Here is an 18,329-nt window from a genome sequence, read left to right as displayed (position 1 = left end):
GTGTGTGTGTGCGTGTACATGCATGAATGCGTGCATGCATGTATTTATAATGTATATATAACATTGAATTGTATAAGGTTCTTAACTTATTTTTAGCACTTAATTAATTGTTAATTTAATAAAAACGGTAGTTTTGTTCTTAATTTTTACTACTACCGTTACTATTACCACTACTACTACTATGATTATTACTACTACTACTACAAATAATAATAATAATTCATAGTAGGAGCAACATAAATATACACGTTGCTATGGTAATAAAAGCGGCGAAAAAACTTTGAATTAGAAAACATTTTTGTTTTCAAATTAAATTAACCATCAGAATTAATTAACTTGAAAAAGTGGCTGAAATGAATTTGAATCATTTTCATTGTTTGAAAATTAATGCCCATCTGGTGGTTTTCATAATTCTTTTCTTATATTTCTGTTTCGGATGCGCTGGAAGTCTCGATATTTCCCGAGAGGTAACAACGAAATTCTTGGAAATTTTTCCTTAATTTTTATAATTTTGTAAATTATTAAGAAAAATTATCATTTGATTTAGTAAAATTGTTAAGTATTTGGCTGGCGAGCTTTTAAATTAACTAGATTTTACCAAACGAGTAAAATAAAGTATAATTTATAACGAATAAAACATGAATAAATTTGAAATTTTGTTAAAAATCGTCCAGGTTCACCGTCAGATGCGATGGAGACGTAAAACTGGCGATAAGAATGCACTGTCCAATGAAGAAAGGAAGCTGTTCTTGAAACTGCACAACGATTTTCGGAGCAAGGTCCAGCCGACCGCCTCCTACATGAGAAGAATGGTTTGTGAACGTTTCCTTTAAATGGTCTTTTATTGCAAATATTTGTCGTTTTTATATAAAACAAGTTTGTAGTCTTTGAGATAAGCTTCTAGAAGGTTTTCTTATTTTTCCAATTTGAGAAAAGATGCAATCCGGTTTTTATAAGGTGCTGGAGAAAGAGAGAGAGAGAGAGAGAGAAAGAAAGAGATTGGGAGAATATAAAATAGAGAGCTATAAAATGTTGTGTATTAGCTGAAACCATGGATATATATATATATATATATGAAAAAACCGATATGAAAAAATTGAAAAGAGTAAAATTCCACATGAAAAGGTTACAGTAAGAAAATTAGGATGATGGAAACATTTGCCGGCAAACTGTGAAATCATTTGAAATTGTATGAGTGAGGAAGTGGGACCGGAAAAAAAAAGTTGGAAAACCTGCCGACCTATTCAACCTGAAAAAGAAATAGATAGATATCTCTTTATTTATATCAAAAAATTTTGAAAATTTTCATTATAAAATTAACGACCATAGTGTAAACTATGCAGTATTATTCGTCTGAGTTGGAAAGAAATGCACAGTGGCTTGCCAACCAATGCGTTTTCGCTCACATGTTCCCACCTTCAATAGAATCGGGCAAATACCCACAGCAAGGACAAAACATAATATGTATGTAATCATTATATTATCTTTTCAAATCATTTTCAATTTTTTATATAATTATTTTTCTTTAAGTAAGAACGCATGTTTCATTGAGAACTAAATAGCTCTTTAAACCGATGGAATTCAGTTGAGCCGGCCCAAAACAACGCCTCCATCGCATGGGTCGTCACCACCCTACACAATGAGGTTCACAATTACGACATCACTCAAAACAATTGCAAGCCTAATGAAATATGTGGCCACTACACCCAGGTTTTTATCAACTTCTCTTTCAGCATGAACAGCTTGTTCACCAAACTTATTATCATGCTTGATTGAACCGCTCATATGTCCTCAGATTGTATGGGCCGATACATATATACTCGGATGTGCGAAGAGGTTTTGTGAAAAAATATCCGGAGTGCCGAACAGTTTCTACTACGTCTGCCAATACTATCCACCGTAATATTTTAATTCAATTTTTTATTATGCACTTATTTATGCCTAACCTGTAGGCATCACGCCATTGCAACCTTGATATTTTCTATATTTTAAAAATGACTCGGCCCGAAAGATATGAAATTAAGAAAACACCGACCTCGTTCGCCATATTTTCAGTACACATTCGCGTTTGCAATTCATTCACATTCATTTGCAATTCATTCATTCACATTCACAATTGTTTTAAATTGATTCAAAATATTTAAAGATAATTTTAATTAATAAATAAGACCTATTGGTAAATTTGAAACAGAGGAAATTTTAATTCCCAACGTCCATACACTGTCGGCCCATCGTGCAGTAAATGTCCCCTAATGGCTTCAGACTGCAAGGATAATCTTTGCGGTATGTTGTGTGATCTGTTAGGTATTATTCTTAGAAATGATTTTAAGATTATCAAGAATCTATGTTTCAGTTTATAAAATTTTTAGTTCAGAATCAAGTAGACGTTTATAATGATAAACTGGCATAAAATAAGCTGCTAATTTTAAGTGAGTTGTTGAATTTATAGGATACGAGAAACCGAGCTGCGACCAAATTGAGAAGGATTGTGAAGTGAAAGATAATGACGACTGCCTCTGCGGTGCGTATTCTGTATACACACTCGCTCACTCACCACACACACGCACACACACCACACACACACACACACACACACACACACCACACACACACACAAGTGTCTGCCTACGTAAATTTTTACTTATTTAAACTCAAGATTGACTTGTTTATTACGGTATTGAGTGCTAGTCTTACTTACTATTTTAATTCCTAAACAGATGAAAACCACAAGGCTTATGATGCTGCTACTTACCTGCCAAACTTCGGCGGACACTATGTCTCATTCATCTTGATAACTGCCATTAATTATTGATATTTGTTTGTTTTATCTTGTTCATTTTATAGCTTCATTGAAATAAATTTATAATGAAATAGGTTTAATACTTAAAATTTTATAGCTAAATTATACGATTAATAAGATGCATTTGAAATTTTAACGTTTGATGGTAATATAAGTTTAAAAAAGTAAGCAATTTTTTTTAATATGGGTTAATATAGTTATTAACATGTATGTAAGTGTATGGTAGTTAAGGTTCTCTTTGTGGTTTGAGAAAACATTTCCATTCCAACCAAAATTCAAACTATTTCCCGACAAAAGGTTTTATACCGCGCTATAAAATGTATATACTTATATACAGTCTTCCATTAAATTTTCGCGTCTGAGACTGTTTCAAATCTTTTCAAAAGTTTTTAAATTTAATTTAATATTGTTAGAAATTTACTTTTAATGATTTTTTCAATTAAAAATATGAAATTGATATTTTTGATTGTTTCATTTTATTCGAACTACGCCCTGGCTAGACAAGCTGTCAGTGATTTTTTAAATTTTATAATTTAATTAAATAAAATTATAATTATATTAAAATTAAAATTTTAAATTCATCATAACATGATGAATGTGATTATTAATGCTTGTTTAATTAAATATATTTATTTTGAATAATTTTCATTAATTTTATATAATGATTTATTGAAAATAACAGAATAATTTTTTTAATTAAAATTAATAGATGAATATTGGTTTGTTGGTGTCACACATAATATATAATAATTAGAAGGACATAAGTAGAGGTAATTTAATTAACAAGCCTTTTTTTGTCCATTAGTATCCGCGAATTAGGAGGGACTCTATGGCCATGACTCACGCAGATAGGGTAGCTGTTGTGTCAGGGCACAATGATTACAGGAGATATGTTCAGCCTCAGGCATCTAACATGCAGAGAATGGTAGTAAAATGTAGTAGTAGTTGGTTTATTGATAGATGGATTGATTGATTAATTGATTGGTTGGTTGGTTGGTTGGTTGGTTGATTGGTTGATTGATTGATTTAATAATTGCATCTGATATTGTTTCTCACATAGAATTGGCAATAAAAATATAAGCAGATCAAAAAATATGTTGTACTTTTTGTAGAAAATTCAAGCCTCATTGATATTTTTTGAGTTTGGTTGGTACTGTCTATAAAAAACGTTTATCTATTAATTTATTTTATTTATCACAATTTTCTCGGCAATATATTTCAGAAGTATCAACAGCAAACATACAGTCTATGCAAATGCACACGCATCACACACACACACACACAGCATTCTGATAAGTGAGAATCTCTTTTCATTTGAACCTGGTTACTGCAACATTGGAACAGCGCGCTGCCCGTGACATGTTCGTTGAACTTTTTGCAGTACTACTCTTCAGAGTTGGAGAAGAATGCCCAGTGGCTCTCTGACCAGTGTATATTGAAACACATGAAAGCTCCCTTCCAAGCTTCTGGCAAATACAAACAACAAGGACAGAGTATATTTGGTAATCTGCCATCTTTTATAAAATTCGAGAATTTAAATATTCAATAATCGTTTGAACTATTATAATTGCTATAATTTATATAGCGGTATTTACATTAAACCAGCTTTTTCAGAAGTGTCTGTGGGGTACGTGTCGCGATTCTGTAGCGTCATTTTTTTACTGCTCATTACTAGTTTATGATTTTTCCCAGCACAGTGCAGGCAACACAGGTACATCTTACATGCAAAATAACCTATCGCACACATCACAACACATCACAATTGATAAGCAGATGGGGATCTCTTTGCAGTTGAACTCGATGACTGCCATGCCGGCTGAGCAAACTTCTAGCCAGTACCTTTTTAAAAATTAATTACTAACTGATAAATTTATTTATTATTTTCATTCGTTCGCTCATTCATTTGTTCATTCATTTAAATGATAAAAATTCACCCGTGACACACGCACCAGCCGGGTCTGGAATTTCTGCTGATAAAGCCATAAAAGCAAGTATAGATAGTTGGTACAGTGAAGCAAAGTTCTATAACCTCGATACGAACGCGTGTTCCCCTCTTCCAAAGGGATCATGCGGACATTACACTGCGGTGAGTTTACGTGCTAGCTGCTTTTTGGGTTACATTTATTTATGAGTCGTTGTTGTTGTAACGTCAGTTGATTTCCTCGGCCCTACGTATGGTGACCAGCTTCAAATGCAAATAGATCTCAAAAAGTTTACTATGCATATTCACGCGATGTTTGCGTCCCGGTTGAATATTCATTCCCAATTTCAAAATTTATCATGACTCTTTTTTCTGAATTTGACGGGGACAGATGGTCTGGGCAGAGACCTTCATCGTCGGCTGCGCCAAAACATTTTGTCCAAGTTCGAAATTATGGTACGTCGTCTGCCAGTACTACCCTCAGTTAGTACGAGTAGCAGTTTGTTGTATTTCAGTACTCACAACTCAAAATCTTAACCTACCTGATAATTATTGTTAAAGTGATCAGCCAATCTAATCAACCAGTAGCGGTATATACACACACACACATACATCACATTTTACATGCACATACACACATCTGTTTTCAGTCCAAATATGAATCAACGGAGGCCTTACGTAGGTGGCAGCCCATGCTCTGCTTGCCCTAGCGATAAGCCTAAATGTGATGATAAACTATGTGGTAATGTTCTAATTTTTTTTTATAATTTTTATTTGTTATTATTACTATTTTGTTTTGCTAACTCTATCGAGACATCATAAAGGGCAACTTATATGTGTATAAATAATAATCCATATATGCGATGAAAATGCGATTTTATGCTTCATGCCCTGTTTTTCTTACATCAAGTTTTTGTTTTTTGAAAAAAAGTTTAGATAAAATGTCATCTACTGCCTTGTCGGGATCGTGTTCAACTGGAAAGAGATCCTTATTTTTATCTATCTTGCATCTGGCAAGACAGATAAAAATCTTGATCGAAGGATCTCTTTCCAGTTGACAAGTTAAAAAACATAAAAATAAACGATCATTTTACAGCGATCATTTTTTTACGGTTTTAACTGAACTGAAAATGATATTTTCAATAACTAACTATAAAATAATGATTGTAAATAACGCGTTTTAGTGAGTGAGAAACCGGCATGTGATAGCGTTGAAACCGATTGCACAGTTACCGATCAAGAAAATTGTATCTGCGGTATGTGTTGTATATTTATTTTACATTATTTGTGTTAGAATTAGTGAGTTTATATTAATTATATGTGAAGTATTTACATTTAAAAGATACAATTTTATCTTGAGATTTTTGCGATATCTGCAAAAGAAATCAGTGCAGAAAGATTGTGTGATGATTTTTATCGTTGAGACATTTAGTAAACCGGTATCAAATCCAATTCAGCATAGACTAAATCAAAATGATTATTCAAATGTTTACCTAATTAAAAATTAATCTCTTTAAATTGTAATTATTAAAAACGTCATCATTTTTAGGTGGTGCATCTTATGGTTTTGCTGTCAAATCATCCGAATCCTCTAGATTCTTTTTGTTATTTTCTGCATTAATAACAATTTTTTACATAATAGTTTATAATTAATTAAACTGTTTTTATCGTTTTGTTAATCAATATTTTACCATTTTCTGGTTTTGATTTAGTTGATTCATTGTTGGAATCGGGAATCAAATTGTTATAGCTCAATTGTATGTAATTAACACGCATCTTTATGTCATGATTCAAATTAGCGTCGCGTCAGTTTTTTTTTTTTATAAATTTCAGTTTTTAGTCTACTATGTTGTAGTTTAAGCGCAAAAGATTGCTATAAATTGTTTTTTATTTTTTTTCACCGTTAATGTAGTTTTAAATTAGTGTGTTAAGCCGAACCAGAAATGTACTCACGGCCGAACTGAACAGGGCACGGACTTACCAAGCCCGGACTTTAGATATTGTCATACCCAAACTTTATAAAAGAAAAGTTTGATTCTTGTCTCTAATTGTATTATTAAAATTTAAAAGATTAATTAGAAAAATTGAAACTTTAACGAATCGATTTAATGGTTAGTAATAAAATTATAAGCTATTCCTCGATTTACTAGGTCATCTAATTTAAATTTACTTTTAAACATTTAAAATTCTGGAACTCTGATCGATTTCTGACCATAATCGCTATTTTTAATGAATTTGCGTTAACATAATTTATTTTGATATAACAAATCAAAATTGCATTGTTTTAATTTAATAATCTTGTTTTGTTGGATTTTGTATTAAATTTTAGTTTGACTTTTTTCTCCTATTTCTTTTGGCCTACTGGCTAGCACCATCATTTCAAGTTTAGTTTAGTAGTTTTTGAGTGTTCAGTATAGATCGGGATTAGGTATACTTTAAATTAGTGTAAGTATTAATAGTAAAAGTAGAGTAATCTAGTTAGTCAGTCTCGTCTTGCACTTTGAATCATGAAATTAGTAGTGATATTAACGAGTTGTGTAGTCACAGCTACCACAATCTACTTCTCCATGGCCGTGGTTCCTACCCCGCCCCAAGGGGCACGACCTTCAAAGTATGCTGAAGAAGATAAGTGTGCGACCTGTGAAAGAATTGTTGAGAAATTTAAACAGGTTATTTTTAAATTTTTGTTTTTTTTTTCTTTAAATTAATTTAATAATTAATAACTAAATAAAAAAAATCAATAATTATTAGTAGTAAAATTATATATAATTATACTATATTAATAACTAAATCATAATAATATAAAATATGAATGTATTATAATACAATTAATTATTTATTAAATTTTTAAAGGGCTTACTTTCAACATCCAAGTCAAATTTTGGGGGAGGCAACACAAAATGGGAGGAAACTAATTTAGGCAGCTATGCATTTAGGTAAATAATATTTACTTTTTGTGTCTTTAATTTAATTAAATAATTAAATGAACGAACATCAATTAGTTACTTTTAAAGTTAATTAATCAATTAATTATCATAAATCTTAAATGTTATTCATCTAGCGAAACAAGGTTCTTAGAAATTATAGAGGATATTTGTTCAGGGCAGAGCCAACAGGTAAAAATAACAAATAATTAATTAAAATAAATTACTAAGCAATTTATAAGTCAATTAATTAACTAGTTAATTAATTAAAACTCTAATAGGTGTTTCTTTTTATTAATTGTAGTGTCACCAGATGTTGGAAAAGTATGAAGATGTCTTGGAAAATTGGTGGAAGAATGTCTTTGCCAAGGGAACAAAATCAGATCTCAGGGATTTCTTTTGTATCAGAAGAACCAAAGGTTAACAAAATTAGATATTACATAGACATTAATATGGTAGGGTTAGGATTAGGTTAGATTATTATTAAAATTTTTATTATCATTTATTATCTTTAAATTGTTGATATCTTTAAAGTGTTGTTAGAAAAAATTACCATGCTACTAAGTAATTGAATACACACATCTATATATCTATACACTTGCATAAATTCAAACAAACACACGCAAAACACACCCAGATACACTCTCTTTCTTTTTCTCTCTTTCTCTCTCTCTCTCTCTCTCTCTCTCTCTCTCTCTCTCTCTCTCTCTCTCTCTCTCTCATACACACACACACACACACACACACACACATATGCAAACATTTGTACAGTTTGTTGCCCACATGGTACGTATGGGCCAGACTGTCGAGACTGCAAGCCAGATAGAAAAAACCCCTGTAACGGGAATGGCATTTGTGATGTTTGTACATGTGTCTATGAGATTGTGTGTGTGTTTGTTTGTATGTGTGTTTGTATTTGTGTATATGTGATTATGTGTGTGTGTTTGTGTGTGTATGTGATTGTTTGCGTGTGTGTGTATATATGCGTGTATATGTATGTTTGTATACAATAATACCCTCTAACTCTCACCCTCAAAACAGGGTGACGGTACTCATTCGGGTACAGGAAAATGTTCGTGTCATCCTGGCTATGAGGGTGAGCTATGTGGCAAGTGTTCAGATGGCTACTATGCTAGAAAGCAGAGGAATGTTGCTGCAGATGGAGATGCTGCAGCTAATAATGGTGGGGGTGTGGTTTGTGAAGGTCTGTGGGCAGTTTTTTTTAGAAATTTACATCTTTTACAATTCTTACATACATACATACAATTTGTACATATGTACATATATACATACGTACATACAAACATACATACATACATTTGTGAGATATGTTACATACATACATACATACATACAAACATACTTACATAGTGTGAAAAATCGAAAAAACGAACTACAAACATATTAACACCAAACATTCGGTACAATTTATAGAATATTGTAAAAATTATTGTCGTTTACCAACACATACATATGTACATACATACATACGTACGCATACATACATATGTACCGAGATACCTCAAAGTACCATAATATCCCACTTAGCTTGCGACCAATCATGTCGGTTGACGTGTACAAAGGCTGGCCCGATTGGCTGTCACTCGTGTAAAGATGGATGGCTCATGGTCGATGGTGTTGGTTGTTCTGGTTCGTTGGTTGATTGATTGATTGGTTTGTTGGTTGGTTGATTGGTTTGTTTGTTGGTTGATTAGTTTGTTGGCTGATTGATTAATTTGTTGGTTGATTGATTGGTTTGTTGGTTGGTTGATTGGTTTGTTGGTTGATTGATTGGTTGATTGATTGGTTTGTTGGTTGGTTGATTGGTTAGTTGGTTGATTGATTGTAAGTAAACTAGTGATTTATTGACTGATAGATAGATAGATTGATTGAAATTTTTCTCACAAAAGACCTAAACGAATGTGAAGATGCATCGATGTGCCAGGTCAATGAGTACTGCGTTAACAACGAAGGATCATATCAATGCATTAGTAAGTTTATTGGTTGATTGATTGGTTAAATGATTGGTTGATTGACTGATTGATTGATTGATCGATCGATTGATTGATTGATTGATTGATTGATTGATTGATTGATTGATTGATTGATTGATTGATTGATTGATTGATTTGTTGGTTGGTCGGTTGACATATTGCAGCCTGTCACAAAGCTTGCTCCCAATGTGGCGGACCAGACGTCGAAAGTTGTACTGCCTGCGCGAGCAGATATTTCAAAAACAACAAAGGAATATGTAGTGGTTGGTTGTTGGGCTGATTGATTGATTGGTTGATTGATTGATTGATTGATTGATTGATTGATTGATTGATTGATTGACAACAGCTTGCCACGAGTCGTGCCACTCGTCATGCACAGACGAGACAGCTTCGACATGCGACCAGTGTAGGAAAGGCTGGAAGAGGACTGAGAGTGGCGAATGTCAAGGTCGAAGTCGTTATTAGGGTCTTGATAATGGTGAATCTGGTTATGATGATGAGAGTGATGAAGATGATGTGATGACGTCATTATCCTCATCATCGTCATCACCATCATGGCCACAGATCTGGATGAATGTACCATGCCAGGGTTCAGACTGAGGTGTGCCCTCGACGAATATTGCGTCAACTCCATTGGCTCCTATAAATGCTCCAGTTAGTATTGATGATGATGATGATGAAGAATGATAATGATGATGACGACGATGATGATAGTGATGATAACGATGATGGCGATGATGATTATCATGATTTTTATGGTGGACATACATACATACATACATACATACAAACATACATATACATACAAACATACAGCCTGTCATCCAACCTGTTTAAGTTGTCACGGGCCTGGTAGAGATAATTGTAAACAGTGCAAAGATGGCTACCATATTGAGGAAGGCGCTTGTGTTGGTTAGTTGATTGATTGATTGATTGACTGACTGATTGATTGATTGACTGACTGACTGATTGATTGACTGATTGATTGATTGATTGATTGATTGATTGATTGATTGATTGATTGATTGATTGATTGATTGATTGATTGATTGACACAACAACAGACACAGACGAATGCCTGAAATCATCGGAAGTCTGTCCAGGTACCTCTCGGAAGTGCATCAACCTACCCGGATCGTACAGGTGTGAGTGTGTCGTGGGATTCAAGGACCATGGTGGAGTGTGTGTCCCCAAGTCACAAAGTAGGAATGTGCTGGTTGTTGTAGTTGTAGTTGTTGCTGGTGGTGGTGTGTAGAGTTGTGACGTTGTTGATGTTGCTATTAGGAATGGGCTGATTTTTTTTTTCTTGTTGTTGTTGGGGTTGGTGATTCAAATTTTTTCTTTCTGCAGATGACGACGACAATCGATCACCATCATCATCATCACCACCATCGCAATCGTCATCATCATCAACAGCAAAATCCAAACAGCAACATCAGCAGCAACAACAACAACCACAACCACCCGCCAATTCAAATACAAAGAAAAAACACCAAAGAAAAAACACAACAGCAACAATAAGCAACAGAGATTATTTAAAATACTTTGGCATGATGTTGGTCTTCATAGTGGTATGCAGGCTGAGTCGCAAGAGTGTGGCTCTGCAAGCTACCACCGTGGTTCTCTTCAGTGGCGTTTTGTTCTTATATGCCAATGAGTTGGATCGTATAATTAAGAGGTAGAAAGTGTATTAATCTTTTGATCGAGTGGTTGATTGATTGATTGATTGATTAATTGATTGATTGATTTGTAGATTAGTTAGGCAAGTTGGTGTTTTAAAATCAGTTTTTATAAATAAATTGTTAATATCGTAAGTCATTTTATGTTGATGTGGTATCATATTTAACTTCTTGTATGCATATACAACATTTCATACAATTATTGTTTTGTATTGTATACAGATTATTCGTTTGTTGTATTGTATACACAATATTTGTTTGTATGTTTGTATTTTTTATGTATTTTCGTACTTTTTTTGTATTTTAATGTATGCGTGTATGTTCATACAAAGTCAAACATACAAATACTTATACAATCAGACGTACAATTAGATACACACACATACATACATACAAACATACACATACATACAAAGAAACAAACATACATGCATGCACACATACAAAAATATACAAAGACATCCAAATAGTAATGGTATCAAGTTGTAATTTAACACTGTTTGCTTGCCATTTCACTGGAAAGTAATGTAGTGTAATGTATATTTATGTATGTGTGTGTGTTTGTGTGCGTGTATGTGTATGTGTAATGCATCTCATATAGAAAAGAGTAATGAACATTTAAAGGATGCTCTGTGTACAAAGTCAATCATACAAGTAACTCATACAATCGGACGTACAATTAGACACACATACGTACATACAGTCATACACATACAAACATACCATATCGTAACGTACCATATGCATTTATTGTGTGTGTTCCATATTTCTTTTATATCGTTATGCTGTGTGGTCTCGTTTCGTTTGGTACAAGCATCGTATCGAAACTTTTCTGTATCGGTATAGTTTCGTCTCTGTACCGTTTCGTTTCGGGTGTGTAGGAGAGATTTTTTTTTACATTTGGCTGATGTTTGATTTCATCATTTTATCTAAGCATGCTTTATGTTGTATGTAGGTTCAATGTAAGATTAATGATCTTTCCACTTTACTTATTATTATTATTATTTATTGTTTTTATTATTATTATTTATTGTTTTTATTATTATTAATTCATCCTATCATGTACTGAAATTGATTTCGTTTGTTAACTGGTTTAGTGGATTGAGTAATTGATTGATCTGTTAATTAATTGATAGATTGATTGATCGATCGATTGATTGATGTTTTTAATATATCAAGATACAAATTTTAATTAATTAATCAATTATATTAACTTTTGCTTTACTTTTGGATCTCGATTTACTGGAATTAACTTATTATTAATACGGATTCAGACTTAAAACATATGCGTTCTACGACGGGGCGGGCAAGCTAAGCTACGGCCAAAATAAGTTCGTCAGCCAGACATTATGGCCAAAAAAAGGAGCCACAAAACGTCTCAAAAATATTCCCCTTGGTCGAAAAAATTTGCTATTTAAGTACATATGCGGCCCTTTAGAGATAAAAAAGTTTCCAATTCGGCCCTCACTGCAAAAAGTTTGCCCACCCCTTATCTACGACAATGCGTTTTTGTACTTTCTACGTTTAAGATATCAATTGCTGTTGTTGTTTTTGCTATTCCATAACTTTTTTTACTTTTATACGCACCTACATATACATACATACAAACATACGTACATACATACCTACACACACACATACATACGTATATACATACCTACACACACACATACATACATAGATACATACATACATACATATGCACACACATACATACATTAATGCATCTGAATTAGTGTTGAGTTTTTATTTTAGCAGACTTATATTGTTACTGTGTGCGCGCGTGTGTGTGTTGGGGTCATTTTGAAAATAAATATGTGTGTGAGAGAGATGGATAGATAGAGAGAGAAAGCGAGAAAGAGAGAGAAAGATAGAGAAGAGAGAAAAAGAGAGAATGTATTTGTTTTTTATCTTTCTCCTTGTTCCCGTCATGAATAGGCTATGCTTTTGTATGATTAATATCCATTCATCTGTTTTTTTTTCATCCATCCACTCATCTGTTTTTTCATTCATTCATCCATATATTCATTCTTTCATTCATTCACATCCATTCACTTGTTCGTTCGTTTGTTCGTTCATTTATCTGTTTTAAATTGCTTATTTACGCTGTTAATATTTGCCTGTTGGCGTTTAGATTTTAACGAGTTATTTTTCTCATTGTTGTGGTTATTAACATTATTATTATCATTATTGTTATTATTATTAGTGTTATTATTATTAGTGTTATTATTACTCTTGTTATCATTGTTGTTATGGTTGTTGTTTATTATGAATTAATTTTCAATTGTAGCAAAAATAAGACAATGCGCACTTTTACTGCCGCAACCGAAATCACAAATGTATAAAGTTTTTAATAATAAATAACATCAATAATAATAATAAATATAATAATAATAATAATAATAATAGTGGTAATAATAATGATAATAATAAATGTGTCACGTGACGTGATGACGTCAGAGATAGATAGAAAAATGAACGATAATATGATTTTTTACCCGATAAGAACAATGCTTCAAGCACTAGGACGAACGATTGATGGATGGATGGATGGATGGAAAATAAGTGAATAAATGAATGAATGAAATCATATGGCGATGAGTTTATTGAATGATGTATGAGTAAAAGAATAGGGGTACAATTAATGAACAAATGATCGTATGAAAGAGTGAATGAATGAATGAAAGAGTGAGTGAATGAATGAAAGAGTGAGTGAATGAATGAATGAAAGAGTGAGTGAATGAATGAATGAACGACAATAGCAAAACATAAATTCATAATTTATTAAATTATTAAATGCTAATAAATATTACACAAACAAGTAAATGTACATCAAAGGAAACGAATAATGTCGGTCATTAATCACGGTTATGCGTGTGTTTGTATGCATGTACGTGTATATGTGTGTGTGTGTGTGTGTGTGTGTGTGGTGTTTGTGTAAGTTTAAATTGTAGTAACAGACAAAAGTGCCTTGGTTGGGTGCGTTGTTGAGGCTTTTGTTTTGTTGTTATTGTTTTTGTTGATGTTATTGTTGTTGCACACTTCCGGCAGAGTGTTAGCGCTGGATTTATTGACGATCTTTAGCGAATTTCCAGGTGGATTTCTGTTGGATTTTAAAATGCTTTTGTTGATGACGTTGTTGTTGACGTCATTGTTGATGATGTTGTTGTTGTAGTTTATATTGTTATTTAGGTTGTTGATTATAATGCTGTTGTTGTTAGTTATGTTGTTGTTGTTGTTGTTGATGTTGTTGCTGTTTCTGTTAATGTTATGAATAAACCCGTTTGTTTTAATTCCTCTCTTGGTACGAAATATTGGCGCCAATTTTGTTAAATTAACGTTGTTGTTGTTTGGCTGTTGTAAACCATCTTTATCAGTTAAGGCCGTTCGGTTTGTATCGTTTGGGTTATTGCAGCTACTTTGTTTTTTGTTTTTCCTCCTTGTTATATATCTAGTGCCGTCTGTTCGCTTCTTGATTATCCATTCTGTGTTGTTCACCAAAGTGTTGCTGTTGTTGTTGCTGTTGTTGTTGCCACTGTTGTTATTGTTGTTGCCACTGATGTTGTTGCTGTTTGTTGGCTGAGAGAACTGACTAGTGTTGTTGATGAGTTGTTGCTGAAAGAGTCGTTGTTGAATCATGATTGTATGATGCAGGTTCGCCCTGTTCGTGTACATTATCTCCGATAGCTTTCCATAAATTTCACCTCTTTGCTCATCTACGCCATCTTCTCCTACTACTACTACCACTTTTTTTAGTTCGTTTTGTTGTTGTTGTAGTGGTAGTAGTTGTTTGGGCGAATTTGTCGCTTGCTGTTGCTCCTGTGGTTGCTTCCGCTGTAACGGTTGTGGTTGCTGATGTTGTTGTTGCGATTGTTTTTGTTGTTGTTGTTGCGTTTTGCTGTTCATCACAGTTGAGATGCGCTTTTGTTGGTGTTGTACAACTGACTGAGATTGATTCAGAACTGACTCAACGTTGAAATTATCATCAACGAAACTGACTCTGTTGGATTTTGCATTGTTGTTGTTGTTGCTGCTGCTGCTGTTGTTGCTATTTGACGTGCGCATCATTATTGATTTTGGTTTAATTTGATTGACGTTTTGTTGAATGATTGGAGAGATTCTATCGATATTCATCTTCAGTGTCTGTGGCGATTGTCGTTGCTGTTGATGGTGTTGATGTTGTTGTTGCGAGTTTTCCAGAGGCGTTTGTAAGCTGTTGGCATTATCGATGTTTCTGTTTATCAACAAGGTGGATGTTGTAAATTCTTTGCTGTTGTTGTTAGCATTTTGTTGTTGAACATTTTGTGGTTGTTGTTGTTGTTTGTGGCATGAAAAAGACAAAAACGGAAATAAATAAGATCTTCTTGGCAATGGAGGTGGCGTTGTTGTTGTTGTTGCTGCTGCTGCTGTTGTAGTTGATGTAGCCGCGATTCTTAGAGAAGTAGTTCTTACCGGCGGCAAGCGTTGCTGAATTTGTTGTTGCATAGCATGGTTGTCGTTGTTGCTTGTAGTTGAACAACATGTTGTGGTTGTTGTTGCAAGTTCATTAACTGGAGATAATATAAAATATTCTGGCTCCGATGTCTGTGCATCTGGTGTTTCAAACACTAAATCCTGGTAAATATGCTGTTGTTGTTGTTGCTGCTGCTGCAATAGTTCTTGCTGATGTTGTTGTTGTTGTTGTTGTTGTTGTTGTTGTAGGAAGTAGTTGTGTGAGTGTTGTTGGAAGAGATGTTGGTCAATAATTGAACGGGAGACAGTGTTTAGGGGAGATGATGATGAGGACGATGATGACGACGATAACGAAAGGTATTTCGTAAGAGAATTACTCTTCGAACTGCTACTATTATTGCTAATGTTGTTGTTGTTGTTGTTGTTGTTGTTGCTGCTGATGTTCTTGTTGATGTTAAAGTTTCGATCAACTTGCTTCGTCAACAAGTCAATCCTAATTCCCATCCGAGGGACCGGACGTTTTAATTTACGTTTGCTGTTTTTGTTATTATTATTACCATAGTTGTTGTTGAAGAACCTAAGATTATTGTTGTTGATGTTGTTGTTGATGTTATTTAATGGCGAATATTGGCCGGTGTAAGAGGAAAATGTTTTGTTGACGCAACTGTGCATCGTTGATGATGACGTCAATGTTGTTGTTGTTGTTGTCATCGTTGTCGTTGTTGATGATGGCGGTCTGGCGTGTTGTAACATCAACTGAAACAAACAAAGCATTGTTGTTGTTGGAAAATTTCAAAAAATTTTGCATTTTGAATCTCTAGCAGAAAAATTCATGTATATTTACTACTACTAGGCCACTACCACTACTACTACTACTACCACCACCACCACCACTACTACTACTACTACTACCACTAATAATAATAATAATAATAACAGTGCTTAAAAACTTTTCCTTTCAAAACAAAATAAAACCTAACCGAGTTTCGACAGAGCAATTCATCATCGTCATCATCACCTCCGTCGTCGTCATCATCATCATCACCATCATCATAATTGTTATCATAAATATTGCCGATTTCGTGACTATGTATGACATCATTATCATTATCATCATCATCGTCGTCGTCGTCTTCTGAAATTTGAGTGAGATCAAGCAATGAGAGAGTAAGGTCTGTTTGGGATGAAGCGACGATGTAGCTAATTTTGTTGTTGCTATTATTTTTATTATTATTATTATTGTTGTTGTTGTTGTCATTGTTGTTGTTAATGTTCTTGCCATTGTTGTTGATGTAGTTGCCGTGAGCATTATTTTTGAGATAGTTATTGTTGATGTTGTTCTTGGTGTTGCTATTATTATTGTTGTTGTTGCTGTTACGACAGTTGTTGTTGCAACTTAACTCTAAGCCAGAGTGAACGTTCATTAGAAGGTTGTCATGGCTGTTATCTATGTTTTTGTTATTAATGTTGTTGTTGTTATTGTTGTTTATGTTGTAAATATTTTTCTTCTTGTTGTTTTTGTTGTGTTTTGTTTCCATTGCTGAAAATCTCAGTAACCTGAATAATTGTGATGATTCAATGAATTCTGTATTACAAACATAAATATACACATACATACATTAACACGTACACACACACGTACATACACGCACACAAACACACGCACACAAACACACACACACGTAAGTTGTAATATAAGCTATTAAATTATAGCAAGGATAAAATGACTTCAACAATGATTGGTTCAAAAACAAACTGACCGACGAATGTAAGCATGTATGTTGTATATATGTATGTGTGTGTGTGCTGTATGTGTGCATGTATGTGTGTGTGTGCGTGTGCGTAACTTAGGTGCGATAGGTGGCCCGCTAGTTCACGATTTAGTTTGATATGTAATGGTAAGATGAGGAGCGTGATGATTATGATGAAGATAATAATAACAATAACAATTGCAATAATAAAAACAATAATAAAAACAATAATAAAAACAATAACAGCAATAGCTATAATAAGACCAGCAAACATTACAACGACAATAAAAATGTTATAAAGTTAAACTTGCACTGAGATAGTACTATGTGATTTCTAACCGATTGGTAACAATAAGATCGCAATGAAATCTTATTTCATATCAAATCATGTCAAACAACCAGCCAGCCAGCCGGCCACTCACTCACTCACTCACTCACTCACTCACTCACTCACTCACTCACTCACTCAATCACTCACTCTATCATTCACTCACTCAACCAGCCAACCAACCAGTCAACCAATCAAATAAAGCAATCAACTTTATTCAACTTACAAAAGAAAGTCCTTTACTAACCTATCAAGATCATTATCATCATCATCACCGTCTTCATCATTGTCAAGAATAAAATCATCAATAATGCCATTGGTTGCGTCGACAACTACGTCATAACTATCGGGGTAATTATTTGGCGCTTCATTTAAAATCGTCATGGAGTTGTATAGCTGAATGTAGTCGTGTTCAGTTAGTTGTAGTTGGTCGGTTTGAGTTGAAGTGTGATGGCGTGCCAGTATGGCTAGATTTCTCAT

General features: G+C 33.6%; 3 protein-coding genes across 3 annotated transcripts; 2 read left to right on the top strand and 1 right to left on the bottom strand.

The window, feature by feature from the left end:
- Nucleotides 1–353: 353 nt before the first annotated feature.
- Nucleotides 354–2,812, top strand: HELRODRAFT_181023 (hypothetical protein; the record flags this gene model as incomplete). The annotated part of the gene is made up of 8 exons (XM_009030312.1): nucleotides 354–467; nucleotides 675–812; nucleotides 1,344–1,464; nucleotides 1,586–1,710; nucleotides 1,953–2,038; nucleotides 2,192–2,283; nucleotides 2,450–2,521; nucleotides 2,718–2,812. 8 exons carry the CDS (start codon nucleotides 354–356, stop codon nucleotides 2,810–2,812), a joined length of 843 nt encoding a protein of 280 aa, XP_009028560.1.
- A 4,753-nt stretch (nucleotides 2,813–7,565) lies between these two features.
- Nucleotides 7,566–10,894, top strand: HELRODRAFT_88819 (hypothetical protein; the record flags this gene model as incomplete). Its single annotated transcript, XM_009030287.1, has 9 exons — nucleotides 7,566–7,657; nucleotides 7,783–7,837; nucleotides 7,950–8,064; nucleotides 8,417–8,505; nucleotides 8,687–8,828; nucleotides 9,816–9,899; nucleotides 10,204–10,293; nucleotides 10,456–10,551; nucleotides 10,704–10,894. Coding segments are annotated over 9 exons (954 nt in total), but the record flags the coding sequence as incomplete, so codon positions are not given.
- Nucleotides 10,895–14,261: 3,367 nt separating this feature from the next.
- Nucleotides 14,262–18,329, bottom strand: HELRODRAFT_181020 (hypothetical protein; the record flags this gene model as incomplete). The annotated part of the gene is made up of 3 exons (XM_009030311.1): nucleotides 14,262–16,526; nucleotides 16,964–17,327; nucleotides 18,097–18,329. The coding sequence occupies 3 exons, from the start codon at nucleotides 18,327–18,329 to the stop codon at nucleotides 14,262–14,264; spliced, it is 2,862 nt and encodes a 953-aa protein (XP_009028559.1).

This window comes from Helobdella robusta (genome assembly GCF_000326865.2).
Source record: "Helobdella robusta unplaced genomic scaffold HELROscaffold_67, whole genome shotgun sequence".
NCBI classification, from domain to species: Eukaryota; Metazoa; Annelida; class Clitellata; order Rhynchobdellida; family Glossiphoniidae; genus Helobdella; species Helobdella robusta.
Note: the sequence above shows the minus strand (reverse complement) of the source record. Positions and strands in the feature narration are given on the sequence as shown.